Source organism: Erithacus rubecula, assembly GCF_903797595.1.
Source record: "Erithacus rubecula genome assembly, chromosome: 5".
NCBI classification, from domain to species: Eukaryota; Metazoa; Chordata; class Aves; order Passeriformes; family Muscicapidae; genus Erithacus; species Erithacus rubecula.
In genome coordinates this window covers 23,296,782-23,312,458 of record NC_136687.1, presented here as the reverse complement: position 1 = coordinate 23,312,458, position 15,677 = coordinate 23,296,782, and the positions used below count along the sequence as shown (strand labels likewise).

Sequence of the window (15,677 nt, the reverse complement as noted above, 5' to 3'; positions counted from 1 at the left end):
TTGCTCTTCCTTCTCTGACTCCCTTTCCCTCTTTAATCTGCACTCTGTTGCCCTCTCACCTTCTTGCTTTACTCTAGCCTGCATCACACTGCCTTTCAGTGTAAATATTTAAAGTGTTCAAGCCCTTTCTCCTCTTGTTTAGGACACTGATGGTCTGCACTACATGCAGGATGTGTTAAATAGCCTTCTTCCTACTTGTGGTGTTTTCAGGGCTGATGCCAAGTTTTAAAGTAAAATAAGAAGCAGTCAGGGTAGGAAAATCTTCAAAATCTTCTCAAAGTATCAAGAAGGTATTTTCCTCCAGCATTCATCATTTTCATGAACTCTTGTCACTTCTACTTCAGGAACACAGGAAGCATAAATTAATCCTTCTAATTCAGAAGTACATTTCTCTGTACCATACAGAAGAACGAAATTAACAAAATGGCTTCTTCCAGTCCTCTTGAATTGAGTTGTCTTCTCTGGACCGTGCATGTCAATTAAAATAATTTCAAAAGAGGCAGATTTTCAAACTGTTCACTGTCTCTTAATACCCCTAATAATCTTACTCAGAGCACTATGGAAAAGCAGTATGGAAAAGCAGTATGGTGAAATGAACTGTCTCATTACAGGAAAGCCCTTGTGGCAGAAAAGTACTGCATGATGCAAGTCGGAATTTCTTAAATTTGACACAGCCCCCATTAAAAACTGTGCCACTGACAGCTCAAAATTTAGTTAGTGATTGGGATATCTATAGTGTGGTCTCATAAGAAAGTTTTGATCAAGAATAATGATATTTTGAATTATTTTAGCAATTAATTTCTGTAGTAATGCTGGCAGATGATACAAAGACTGTTGGAAAGGGAGTGGCTGCATCTGCAGAGTATTTAGCTCCTTCAGCATAACTGGAATTGAGAGTGGGAAAAAAAGGAGGTGGAGGGGAAGAATCCTGTGAGTTGTATTTCAAGTTGAGAGATTCTTCTTAATGAAGTATTTAACATTACTTGTGGAATAAGACATGGTATACTTTAATCCATCCACTTGTATTCTGGTCTATAACTGGGGCTGATGGTATAAAAATAAATAGGATTGCAAATTAAAGGGAGAGAATATCTGTTTGTAGAATGTGATGTATATTAAAAGGATTACATTATATATATAACTATATACACACATTATAAACTTTTTTCTTACTCTGATATTTCAGTCTGTGCATGAGCTCTTGTGCTGTCTCCCTTCCTTTGTGAACTCTGCAGAAATTGGAAACACTTGCAGTTCAGAATCAAAGAATAACAGAATTACAGAATATTTTGAGTTGAAAGGGATCCATAAGGATCATTGCAGGAAGTACTTTTTTTTTCCCCAGGGAATAAATTCCAGAATATGTTTAAATTTTCTGTGAAGCATGCTGGGGACAGGATGGTGACCAAGTGACTCTGTGCTCTGTGGTCATACAGAAAACCCTTTGTGCAGCTTCACTAGTGTGTCTTCCTGTCAGGCTTAGGTTCCCATCTTTAACCAGATCTGGAATCAGGGAGAATTTCCTCCCAAGTGAGCTTGGCAGGGAAAAGGTATCTTGGGATATTTAGGAAATGTATCTTTCCTGTTGTTGTAACAGGCAAAGATGTCAGTGTACAGTCTTTCTTTCTGTATATCTGTTCAAATTTTCAGAAATTTGAAACATCTTCTAACTTAAGATTTTAGGTTTGTTGTTAAACACTTGGGCAATCTCTGAAGTTTTGCTGTATAAAAAAAATTAAATCTGATGACCTAGGGTCCCTCTCCTATGAAATCAAATTTCTTTTTGTTTGTACCTTCCCACTTTTTTTATCTGCAGATTGAAAGAGATGGTTATTTTTATTGTGTCATATCATAAAAGTACCATCAGAGCTCTATCATTATTATTATCTCTCTTCATTCCATTGGGTGCAAGGACATATATCCTCTTCTGTCCACATTCTGGTTCTCCAGCACGAACTTGAAGAAAATTCTTGGTAATACCATGAAATTAAAATGCTTCCTTTCCTCTTTTATTTATGCCTTTTTTTTTGTTTTTTTCTTTTTTCTGTATTAACAGTTAGGAGAAAAAAAATGAGCTTCCTGTACTTCAGGTGTGCCTTTCATGGACACTCTTGGACTTTGTGTCCTTCAGTAAATGCACAAATTAGAGAGTATGTTGTGTAATGGAATATATTTGTAAAGTTTTTGGTCTTTTGTCTGTACAGTGGCAGTGTTTTCCCTGCTTTTAAAGAAAAGTAAGTTTGGTAATGTTTAACTTTTAAATTACTGTCATTGAGGAGCTTTCAATTTGGTGTTTTAACCAGTCTATTAATCAAGCTGATAAAAGAACATTAGTAATCCCTAGGTGTAGTATAGCCTCATGAATTGAAGAAAGTGAAAAGAAGTGGTGAAAAGTTATTTTTTATCTGTTACACATTCTCAGTAGGAATTGATAGAAGGCACTTCATATTGATTTCTTGCAGCTGATTAACATGTTTGACCTAGTCCTCATGGTTTTTTGTATGAAAAAAATGTTCTAAACTTGTTTGCTGTTTAGGATTGTATTTTTATGTTGGAAGACAGTTTTAGGGTTTTTTGTTTCATTTTTTTCACTTGTTTTACCTTTTAAATCCATCCTATAATTGATCAAAAAGCACAGGTGGAGATTGCATTATGAACTAAAAAGTTCAAATTGATAATTCTAAAAAGTCACATGAAATAAGAGAGCCAAGTCATATATGATCCTTCACAAAATGAATAAAGCAGAAATTTAATTATTCTGAATCTAATAAAAGAATACCAGATACGCTGTTCTTTTGGTTAAATAAATTAAATTGCACTAACAATGTGCAGAGTTAATTAAATATGTAATTATTGTGGTTACTGTTTTGTTTAGTGAGAACTACAGTAATTGAAACAGATGTCTATGTTAACAGCATCGGTCCAGTCGACCCAATCAATATGGTAAGTTCTGATTATTGACAGAAAACATCATCTGCATGTTGCTATGAGTTAATATTGTGAAATAACTCTTATCCCATTCAAATAAGTTTCTTTATTTCTTACTGTGTATTCTTATGCTGTTGGATTGTAGTTATTTCAGAGCTACATTTAGTCTCTGTGTTTGAAACTGTTGTAATTTTAAAAATACAGTTTTTCTTTTAAATCTGTGAGGTCACACTGAGTACATTGTATTGGGTCCTTGTGTTAGTTTGCATTGAACACTTCCACAATCTTTGTATATACCTGATTTATCTCTGACACAGTTTGATTTCCTGGAGCTACTCTTCAGAGCCAAAAAAACCAAAACAATTGACACAGCAGTTGTGAACAAAACTATTTTCAATGAAGTGATCTATTGTTTGTTTGGTTTTTCTTCAAATTCATAGAAAGCAAAATTTGAAATTAACTCTTTTGTCCTTCTTTTTCTATTTAGTCTTCTGTCCTTTTCAGTGTGTGTGTGTATATATGACTGGTTTCTTTGAAGCAAAGAAATGCATCTCTCCTAGTTTGTGGTACACCTGTTGAGATCTGACCTATCTGTTTAGTACCAACACTGAAGTAAACAGCACTTATGAGGAAGCTGAGGATGTGATATTTTCTTAGTTCTTTTAGCTTGTGTGTTGTATAAAATGGTGGAGGCTTTAGAATGGCCTTTTGGAATGGCTTCTGACCAGGACTAAGATGGGGACTTGTCCTCAGGTAGTTTTGAGTTTACTTCCTTTACTTCCTCCCTACAAAATTGCTGACAGTACTGAATTTACACGGCAGAGAGGAGCTTTGTTCAGAGGCTGGAGTCTGCCAGTGCAGAGGGCTTCTGAGCATTTTCATGAGAGTGCAGTAATTCTCAATTATTATTAAGGATCTTGTGTGGAGAACAGTGACTTTCATTGAGAGGAAGCCAACCAAGAAAAACCAGTGGTATTTAGATACTGTGGAAAAAGATGCAGATCTGTGGCAAAGGACTTTCATTCTAGCATAATGGTCTAACCATCTTAGGGCTGTCATTACCTGGGGCTGTGGCAGGGAAGTCATGTCTCAGGCCAGGACTGTACATAATGAAATGTGTGACAGATCATAAGAATGGCTGAGTGGGAAACATTTTCCAGCTTCCATGTCTGGCATAGGTGGTGTCTTTGTTTTTGTCTGTCTCCCTGCTGCAGTCTTTCCTCTTTTGCTTCTCTCTGTTCAATCCTGTTCTGAATTTACTATGGAAGCAAACTGTGAGGGGCAATTGGTTTCACTGGACTTACACTCCAAGAAAAGAGCTTGTATGAGCATCTAAACTCAGTACAGAGACCAAACCTTTGTAAAAATAAGTAAAACCATTTACTTGAAAAGAATTTGATTAAGGTTTCAAAAAAAAAAAAAAGTTTTTATTCTGGGGAACAACTTTCTCAGCAAAATAAATAATACCAAATTTTACCTTGTAATCTCCTTTTATGTGAGCTGCTGATTCCATTAGGAAGGCACTTTCCCTGGAATCAATATTGTTTGAGATTTTTAACCCATAATCCAAAGTTTGCTTCCATTTCAAGGGCTGTCCTTAGCCCCTAATTTGATCACTTAATAAGAGAATACGTTTTCTGTGATTTCCAATCTTCATTGCATTACTCATTTTCCTGATACATTAATTCACTCTGGTAAATGATGTTCTTTGACTATCAAGTTTCGATACAAAATGACATGATGTAGAGGGGATTTTTTCTGACAGTGATGCTGAAGCAGCATATCAAAGAAGTATGTTTGAAAGCTTTAGAGAACACATACTATGAGAGGAAACAGATTGTTTTTTGTCTATTTTCCTCTTGCTATTTGATAAACTTCCAGTTTCATAATTGAGGTCTTTGCATGACATTCATTAGAGTTTGTTTTTGAGGGTTGTTGTATTTTGGCTTTTACTATTTAGCAAGATCTACAAAACATTTTAGATTCTGTAGTCACCCCATGATCAAGATACATTTTTCTAGAGCTTGTGTTCTCTTCAGGCATCTGCATCCTGAGTAAACACTTTAAACAAGTGATGGACCAGTAGAGTTTTTAGGCTTAATAATACTAAGTCTAAAGATTTTTGAATCTGTCTTTTGGAGCTAACCTGTGCTATGCATTATGCAGCAATCATGTAAAATGCAGCTGAGTGCCATTACATGGCACATTCTGGACTACCAGAGTATCAAGCCCAGTCAACATGGACTTGTGAAAATAAGGTCCAGGTTGACCAACCTGGTCTCCTTCTGTGACAAGCTTTTCACTGTTTGGATGGTCAGGCACTGGAATAGGTTGCCTGGGGATGTTGTGGAGTCACCCTCAGCAGCCACCTGGTTTTAGGAGGTATTTAGGAGTGTCTAGATCAGATGCTGGGTGATGTGGTGCACTGGTTTAGGAGCTACATTTCTGGGTTGGTGGTCAGACTTGATGATCTTACAGCTCTCTTTCAACCTTGATTTGATGATTCTAAATGCATTTTTATGAGCAAAATCTTAATCCTCAGTAGCTCTGCAGTGCTCTAGGGATTTATTTACAGAGTTTAGATATGCAGTGGATATCTAGACCCTATTTTTACTATGTGTTGAATACAATAAATAGAATAGGCTTTTACTTTCCAAATTTCCAAATTAGGGCCAAGATGAAACAATTGTTTGGTGGTAACACTAGTAGAAGAATCTGGTATGTGGTCAACATGCAGAAATGCATGTTGATCCATGCTGCCTGTTGGCCTCATTAGCTTTGTCTGCCCTGTACTCATCCCCCAAACCCTGTGTATTCATAAATATTCATAAATAAGTTTTGTGCTACTGATGCCCCAAGCTCTGCAGGGGAGAACCACATCTCACCACAGCTCTTGTGGCTGTTCAGGTCCACAGTTCAGTTGGCTAGGAGAGGCATGGCACTCCTCCAAGATATTTCTGCCTTCCTTTAACTAAGAGATGACCTTTTCTTGTAATTTTTGTTTGGTCAAAACTCTTATGACAATAAAAGACTGAAACCACAAATGAGAGGAATTTTTTGAGAAGGAATGCAGGTGTAGCTCCTTAAGTAAGAAACAGAAGTGGATCATTCTGTCAAAACTGAAGAGCAAAGAGATAAGTTTACACTTTCTCTGTATTTGATGTATATTTACTCAAGTTTCATATAGTAAACAGATAGAAAGAAGCAGATTGTTTCTATAGAGATTCACAGACATCGTGACTGATTGACTAAAAACTGAAAGAAAGTGCTCTACCAGATTGTTTATATCTGTCTGTATAACACTGAATATGTATATAAATATACAGGTTTACAGAAACAAAATGATGTTTTAAAATTTCTTTGCTTTTAAAAGAGTTTCTAAATCATTATTTAACACTTTGAAGCATTCTGATATCATTTCCATTTTAGTGTGTTTGACAGCTACTATTTTTTATTTCCCTTCCTGTGGATGAGATGATGCTCTGTATTCCCTTTATGTATTTGTTATTGGAACTTGCTGTTAGAAGGCCCAATCTGAAAATTCCAGGATGAATTTTTAGGACACAGTTCACTAGAGTAGTTCAGTTTTCGTGTTGTTTTCCAGAATTTCTCTCCTGTGGATAATTTAGCTTTTGTAACATAATCTTTGCTTATTAACCATTGAATGCTACTCTGATCAGAGGTTGAAGCCATACCTTAAAGCCTACCACTCTTATTTTTAACAAGAGAGCTAAAACATTTAGCAAATCAGATACTTACAGAGTATGCAATATGCTACTTTGGTAGGCAGACTGCATGACCTGAACATTGGTAGGATACAATTTTTCTTGCATATTGCACCATGTATGAATTTATGTAGAATGTGCTGGCGGTGAATTTTAAGTATCCTTTGGTTTCTAAATTCCAAGTCACTCTCTAGTTGTAGTAACTAGCTGCAGATTTTTTACTTTTATTTTTTTCAAGTTATCTGGGTATTAATGGGATCAGCATCATAGTACAGGTTGCTCAAAATTATTGTACTTATGGAGAATTCTTTGTGGCCAGGTGCTTTGCTGCACTTATTCCACTGGTCACTAAATTTGTATTGAGGGTTTGAAGGTTTGTACTCTTACTTTAAATGCAATTTAATTTACACAAAATACACTAAAATATAAGTAATCATGACCTGAAGACACATTACCTGAAAGTACCCTGAAATCCAGTACTTAAAGGTACATACTCTTTCTGTGCATTATTCTGTAAAACAATATAGTTTATACTCTGCTTCTGAATTATATTAAATATTATTTAACTCAATGATGCTGGATTCAGCAAGGCCCTGATCCTGCAGATACCTAGTCAATTTACATGTATGAACACTGACTTCACATGTCATACTGATTTAAGGATTTAACAAACACTACAGAAAAAATACAAAATAGGAATTGTCTAAAAGGAAAGATATGAACTCTGTCTCTTCCTCCTTGTCTGTCTGCTACACAGCTGTATGTCTAAATGAACACAGCTCCATATGAGAAATAATACACAATACATCAGTGCTACACAAATGCTGCAATAATTGTAATATTTCAGGGCTGGGTGAATGCTGCTTGATAGGTCTTGTCATGGTTTGTGAAATGCACCTGAAGCTTATCCTGGAGGTTAGAATTGCTTTCATATTTGAAGAAGACTGTTTCGAGGAGAACCACTGTCTCTGTGAGCTTTACACAGACTGACTGAAGGGGAGATAATCAGGGAGCACTTTGGACCATATTTGACAATTTATGAGGTTTTCTAAAGGTTGTGTGGATTCAGTGTGCAAGCAATAGAAATTTTTGGAAAGTCAAGTATATGTACTTTGTGCAAATTGGTTTAATTCTCTTTCAAATGGCAGGAATTCTGTGATCAATTTGTTCATAAGACAGGACAAAATACCAATGAGTCTTTGAATAGTACCTGCTCCTTATTGCACAGTATCTTCCTTGACAGAAGTTAGAATTATATTTTTTTTCCCAATGTACACTTTTATTTCAATTAGAGAAGATAGATTCCAATCATTGTGGTGCCTGTCAGCCCTGCAAGTGATCATGGCTAATTGGCTTACTCAGATGACTGTTTGAGATTGATGGATGCTGTTCGTGTACAGCAGCTGAATAAATATTTTTTCAGTAGCCTTGAGCATTGTGGGGCTTTGAAAACAGAATATACTTAAAAGTCAAACCCCTCAAAGTCATAAGTCAAGTTCTGCATTTCTTATGTTACCATCTCTAGAAACTGAGTAATACTTAACAAGTCCAATTTCATGATTGTTCTCTCTCTTTTTTATTCTCCAGAAAGATTAGCTTTAATTGATGACTCTGGTTCTTGCAGTTTAGTTGCTGCTACTGGAAAATAGCTCTAAGCTTGTCTTGTTGAGGGAGAATTGGCCAAATACATGCAATATTCTGCTCATACTGAAACACTATAGCAATTGCCTTGTTGGTCCAAATTCCTGTGATCAATTTGAAGGGAATGGTGAGGGGTGAGGGAAAATGCAGTTACTGTACAACTGACAAATCTTTCTGTAGCCTTCTGAAACCAAAGCAGAGAACAGACATCTTTTCAGTCCCAGCTTTAAACAGCATTCAGTTTTTTTTCCTGTTTTCAGCTGCAGTTTGCCAATTGTCCCTTAATAGGTATGAAGCCAGGAGAGGTACTGAAGGTTCCACACAAGCCACTAGGAAAATCTCTGCTCATTGTTGTAAAATATGGCCTAATTCCTATGTGCCATATAATAGCAATGCTATTATTTAAGGCTGCAGTCTTTTTGTGCTGTGGTTGGTTCTTAAATCTAAGATTAGTTCATGCTTTGGGAAATGCTGGTTTTGTATTTTACCACTGCATCACTTAAGCTGCAGCTGGCATGGTTACAGTAATGATAATAATCAATATAGTAATAGAAGTAGTAGTAGTACTACAACTACTGTTTATTTTTTTTTCACTCCCCTGATTTCAGTAGAGTGTGCCAGCACACTGATTGGGAATCCTGTTTGTTTCATCTCAGACTCATAGCATTCACAGCCAGAGCAATAACCAAACTGCCTCTGAAGTACCTGAGATTTCAGACCTAAGTGCTCTGTAGTTGCATAGGGCTCATCTGTGATTCTGTAATTTGTTAAAGTAATTGCTGGAGTGCTGAGCTGTGGACGTGAACAGGGCTAGGCAACAATTCTGAAAAAGCTTTCTTTTTATCTATGGTCAGTCTGCCAGTGTGCTGTGATAAAGTCTTGTAGTTTCTTATGTTCCTAACACTTGATCTATTTAAATGTTGATATGGATGTATTTCTTAAAGGTTTTCTTTTGTTGCTTTTGTACAGTATGTCTTCCATGATCACCTTCTTTTCTCCTGTGCTCAGTTCCTTCTTGTAAAGTTCCATGCACAAATTTAGCCACCTTTTTGTGTCAGTTGCCTGCTATTCTGTCTCCTTTTGTCCAGTCTAAATTCTGTCTTGTGTCACTCATATGTGATCACAGTTGTTTTGTTAGCTCAATATGGTTGAATCACAGTTTTAAAGCTCACAACTTTTAACCTCTTACACACTCTCAGTTGCTGTGAATAATCATTATTCTGTGCCTGTGAAGACAGAAATCTAAAAACTTTCTATGATGTGATGGATCTTACAACCAGGAGTAGGGTCTCAGTTTTAGTCTTGCAAATTCTGAATGCAAAGGGATTTTACATTCTTTTATTTTTCAATCTGTCACATGAAAACTCTTGTCCAAATTCCTGTGGTTATGCTAATGTATTTCTGTAACCTTTCCAGTTGCAGCTTGGCTCCACTCATATCATCTAGAGATGTCCTATAGATAGAATTTTCCACTTTTTCTACTGATTTATCTCTTGCTCAAGTTCTTCTTTTGTCTTCTCGTTCATTGGATCTCACACATAAACTGCTCCCTTTCCCTTTCAAGGCACTTCAAAACCTGTCCTCAGCGATTTTTAGTTGTTTTTGTGGTTTTTTTTCCCTCAAGAGGCCATTTCCTGCCTCAGATCTTGCTAGTTTCTGCTCCCATACTTTCAACTTTTGATATCAATTTATCCCAAGCTCTGCCTTTATGCTTGAAAGAAACTTCCTATGAATGTCTGCAAAGCCAGTTCATTGTTTCTCATTTTGTTTCTGTTTAAACTTACTTTTCCTTTTGCTTGTTTCCCATTTTTTCCTCTCTGTGAAGGTTACAAAATACCACAAAGAATTAAGCTCGTGTTGTGCTAAAGTTGCTATCTGTAATTATGCCCCTGTTGGCTTTCCAAATCTTGACTTTTATGTTAAATTCAAGTCATAAGCTCCTTGCAGAGGTTATGTATCCTGTATAAGCAATACTGAGTGCCTGCATAGCTCAGTTGTGATCTGAGATGAACTAAACCAAGAGTAATGTTAGTGTAAGTATTGCATAGCACTTCATTAAAAAGGTAAAGGTATTGACTAGTGTCAAAGCTAACCCAAACAGCACTTTACTCCTCCTTTTCATCCCAGAACTGCACAGACTATTTGTCTGCTCTGATGTACATTTTATTGTTACTTCCTGTGCCTCTCCAAACACTTTCTTCTTCAGCTGTGTTGTGCCCCTTGTGTCTGTAGCTAAGACAAGATACATTTAATATTTTGTCTGTACCTCTTTCTCTGTGTCAGCTATAAGACAAATATTTTGAAGAACATTACACACCTGTTCTTTATTATTAATTCCTTATCAATCTGTCTATATGGACACATGTCGTGTTGCATTCCAGTTGTGTGGACAGTTCTGCTGGCCTGGATTGGAAGTGGGCTTTGGAGAAGAGAGGCTGAGGGTGTGCTTTGTTGCAATAGCTCACAACAGCTTGCTGCAATAGAGGCTGGCCTCAGCAATGGCTCTTGTCACAGAGGTTTTCACAGCTGCCTCTGCTGCCGTGCACCAGCGAGAGCTGCTGTAATCCACTGGCCCCTACAAGGGCTGCTCTCAGGATCTGTGCTGACACCACAAACCTTCATTGGCTCTTAAAAGTTAGGCAGCCTTTCTCCTCACTGGGTTCCTCACAGCAAAAAGTTCACTTTGCTGGGAGGGGAGCATCTGGAAGCCTTTTCCTGCAGCAGCACCTCCAGGCTGTTTGCCAGGAAAGGAACCCTGGAAAGATTCATCCTTGCCTTGGCAGGAGGGGTGACCTCACTGACCAAGTAGCTATTAAGAAATGGAATATGCTTTTGCTAATAAGTGAATGCAACTTCACTGCCTGTGGATCTTGGGTTCCATTTTATTCTGGCTTTGCATGATTTTTAAATTTCACCAAGTCTTTCACGTCTGGGTGCTTATTTAGACCACCATGGAGAATACATTTTTAAAACTCTTTCTCTAGGGCTATTTTGAAGTGTGTCATTCACCAGTATGCAGAAAATGCTGATTGAGATGTTGCCTTTTTGAATAACAGTAGTGTTTCTATTGCAGAGGTTTATCTCCACAACAGGTTATGTTCTTGTTACCAGTAAATAAGAAGAGACTCTTTTTAAGAAGTTCTTGATGGCTCTACATATTCTTATATATCTTGTATAGTGTAGCAGATGATTGATGTTTGGAGCTGCTTTCTGCCTCAACCAGAAAACCAAATAGATATGCTGTATTTCATGTAGGATTATCTATTTTACAAGAGCTGCAGAGTAGAAACCAAGCCACAGATAAGTCTGTTTGCCATCATTACTGGGATTTGGAACCATGGCAGGAAAACCATGTACATTAAACAGTAACTGTGAAATTAGTCTTGCTTTGAAATACTGAAGTATTCCCTTTAAATATACAGGGAAACTACAAAACCTTGTATGCTCGAATAATGCATGGCTTTGTTGTTAAAGTTTCCTGTGATTCCTATTTTGGCTAGTGTCTCTAATCACAGGAAGGTAAATGTAGCTGCTTACTTTAGAAAGTACAGTCAATGGAGCTGATAAATCACTATTGAAAATCTCTAAGCCAAATCCTTAATCCATTTATTCCTGGGTTTTTGATATATATGTATTTAAATATGTTTATTGGTTGATTTGTTTTTATTTTTGTGTTTGGGTTTTTTTTTTTGTTGGTTGGGATGTTTTGTTTCATTTTTTTTTTGTTTTTTTTCCTGGTTGTTGTTGTGGGCTTTTGTTTTGTTCTAAGTTCTCCTCTCTAGCTTTTTCTCGAGTTTAATGTTTCTTCATTACAGCTACTGACTGAAATGCTCAATTTTTCTTTGAAAAGTAAATCAAAACTTTTTACATACTTTTTACCATGAGAATGTATATAGATTATGTATATAACTTATCTACTTCCTCTTCTTATGCTCTCTTCAAATGACCAAAATCTAAGCTGATGAAATAAAAGCATAGATTTTGCTGAAGTGCTTTAGTTACTTTTCTAGCTAATCTTTTCACTATTGGCAAGATTTTAATGATAGTTCATAATCTACAAAACATTGAAATAAGTCTTGCCTTTTATTCATATAGCTGTTTGCATCTGTCAATTTGCATGTTCCAAATAAGGCCTAGATTAGCACAGATGCCAAATTATGTGAAGAGTGAGATTTTTTCAGAATTGTGACTATGTAGGTCTTGCTGTACTCCCTTACCTTCTGTAGATATGATTTGCCATATTTCCACTTATCCTGTGCATATGTTCTCATAGCATCCTCCAGTGTGATTATCTGTACAGCTATAGCAATCTGACTCATTAAAAGACTCTGGAAGCAGAGGTTATGCACTGCAGCTCACTGCATTTCCTGCAGCCCTCACCTCTTCCATGGCTGCAGTATCATTAATGTAATATTACAGGTATGTGTCAGAAGCACTGTGGTTTGTTGGATCTATTAGGTTTCACCCTAAGGTCAGTAAGTTCAGATTGCTTTAGAGAACAAACTAAAATAGTTTACTAAACCAAGAAACTTTAATTTTTCTTTGGTCTCAGCCATGGGCACTATGTTCTGAAACCATCATTGGCCCTGAAGCAGCTCAAAAAAATCTCTTTAAAGGGCTTTAAAAGTAACCTACTAAGAAGGATAACCACATTTTCAACATTTTGCTAAGAGTGCTTATACATCAAGGATAGGTTAAGTATTTTAATAAATTACTTTATGGCCCCTTATTGATGTCAAAAGAAATTTGAGTGAGGGAAAAGGTAAAGGTTACAAGTGTTTATTGGCAGCACCCTGGGAAAATGAAGATAAATTGTCTAATGCTCAATGTTTCATTTTGTGCTTACCTTTTAGCAAAACAAGAGGTTACTGGTTTTTGTCTATGACTTTTTTTGTTTTTAAAATCTTTTCATCAGAATACTAAATTGATATTTGGTATTAAATCACATCTCTTGTTTTGGAAACATATAGACTGGTAGAATGCTTTCCTAAGTTTCCCCTTCTTAATTTTTTTTCTGAAAAATTCCCTGACATTGAATTCCAGTTTAAGGAATTGGAATGCTGAATAGAATAATAAAATAACTGACTGAAGTGAACTCGTTAGTTGCACTGCTTTGAGGGGCTCCATATGAAACAGTTTTCAGGATGTGCCTTTAGAAGAACCTTTAGGTGCCCTTCGCACAAAATTTTGAATCTGGAAGAAAAATGGGTAAGTTTCTGAGCAAAGATGAAGTGATAGGAATATGTTTTTATTCATTTTTCTAGGAAATTCACTGGCCATTTGCTGCATTGTAAGTCTATAGCTTGCAACAATTTTTTTAGTTCTGAGTTTGATTCTGGGACTCTTCCTTGATTTTCTGTTTGGCCTCATGAGACTAGACTGTTTTCTCCTGTTCTCAAACAAAATATGTTGTATTTAATATAATCCAGCCAGCAATTTTGCTACTTATTACTTGCCTTCTTCACAATCCTTTTATTGTGCAATATCAAATCAGTTGTTGGATTGTCAGGAAAAATATCCAAGAATATTTTTTTTCTTATTTGCTAGATGTTTTCCTATCCTTATTGACATTCTATCAGAATTTGTGTGATGCAGTTTGTAATGAGAAACAGTTGTATTAGATGATATCTGCCTCTCTTTCTTTCACAGCTTTCCAGTAAAAACAAAAAACCAAAGCCATCCACTGACCTGTTTTCAAGGCTGACTGTAATTGAACATTCATGACAATGAAACATATTGAAGATTCTATTTGTCCCCCTTCAGTAGATGTTCCTGCTTTGTTTGAAGTAATTGTTTTTATATATTAAATTGCTTCCACTCAGGATATGAGTCTGTTTATCAATAGTCACAGTTTGTGTCCTGCCTGGCCCTTTAATGGTAACCTCTGATTAGCCAAACTGTTCCCAGCCTTTGGAGTTTGTTACCATCTTTTAGAGGAAAAGGATGGAGGAGGATTGAAGTTATCTGTAAATAATCAGGCAGGTGGGCACTTCATGCCAGCTGTGAAAAAAAGTTACTCAGCAATTTAATCAAATGCCAAATACGAGCCAGTATGTGCCATTGTTCTTGAACCCTGTGAGGCTAAATATGAATAAGCATGCATTCTGCTATGGCTGTGACTAACACAGCCATGGATGGATTTCACTTTTCTCTGCATGGCTATTTCTTCATTAGTTTAATTTGAAAGAGAAAGTAGAAAACCAATTTTTCTGGTCACAAAGTGGCATTAAATTGTGAGCTTCATGAAAGACGCGTGGAAGTGATAAGTGTTAATTCTGAATTTTGTAAGAAAACAAGGAAAGCAAAATAGTTGGCTAAAACAATTTGTTGCAGTAAAAGAATATTGAATAAATCTTGTTGTTTTTGTTGTGTGGTTTATGCAATCTCTAAAAAAAGATAGGGCTTTTATTAAACTTGTTTTAGAAATAAAATACTCACAGAAAATATAATATGGTGATTTTTTAATCTAATTTTTAAAGAAATTTTAGAGATCCGGATTTACCCTTATTAAAAAGAAGAAGGAAATATTTTGGGCTAAAAATGTGATCTCATGTAAGATGCATTTTGTCAAGAATATGTGCCACCTCAGGATGTATTATGCACCTTCAAAAAGAAAGAGATCACAGGTATAGGAGGTATAGGAAAAATAGATAAATTGTAGAAGTAGATAGAGATGTCACCAAGGCAGATGGTAGAAGTGCAGTAACTTCTCTTGGGTGAAATCAGAGCACTGTCTCTGGGTCCCTGCTGAAGAGCAGGGTGAGCTGCTGCTGCCACCCACTATGAGGTTGCAAATCCATGTCTTTCAGGTGGGATGAATGGTTGGATTACAGATTATGGATTATGGATTATAGATTACAGATTATGAATTATGTTTGTAGTTGGCTGATTCCAGATGGAGAGGGAGCAAATATTTCTGAGTGCAGAAGTGTGAGTTTATAAATGGAGGACAAGTCTCTTCAGGTGTGTTACAAGAAGCTAGCCCTTGGGTTTCTTTTGACATTCAGCAAGACACTTGGAAACAAGCAGCTACTAACTTTCTGATCTTAAATTATTCTGTACTACCTTATTTTTGAACAGTTTTAAGTATACCATGAAGAATTGTTCTTGGGATTTTTTTTGGTGTTCCCTTTTTTTCCAAAAGTTTTCTAAACAACTCCCCTTAATACATGCCATGCTGGTTTCATCTGGGATAGAACTAGTTTTGTTTTTAGTAGCTGGCACAGTGCTGCTGTTTGGATTCAACAGGAAACAAACTTGCACATTTAATACTGAAATGTAGAAGAATACAAACATCTGAGTCCACTGAGGCTATTCTCTTATTTTTTGTCTTTAAAATAATCTTCCTTTTTTTATTCTAATTTATTAGGATGTTTGATATTC

At 36.3% G+C, this 15,677-nt stretch overlaps 1 protein-coding gene across 1 annotated transcript in view; it reads left to right on the top strand.

Annotated features, from left to right (window-relative positions):
- GABRG1 (gamma-aminobutyric acid type A receptor subunit gamma1) overlaps positions 1-15,677 on the top strand; it is a gene marked incomplete at its 5' end in the record, with an annotated part of 55,616 nt that overhangs the window by 21,777 nt on the left and 18,162 nt on the right. Inside the window, one exon of the mRNA XM_079307405.1 lies at positions 2,876-2,943. Within this exon, the coding sequence (XP_079163531.1) occupies positions 2,876-2,943 (68 nt within the window). The remainder of the gene's footprint in view (positions 1-2,875; positions 2,944-15,677) is intronic.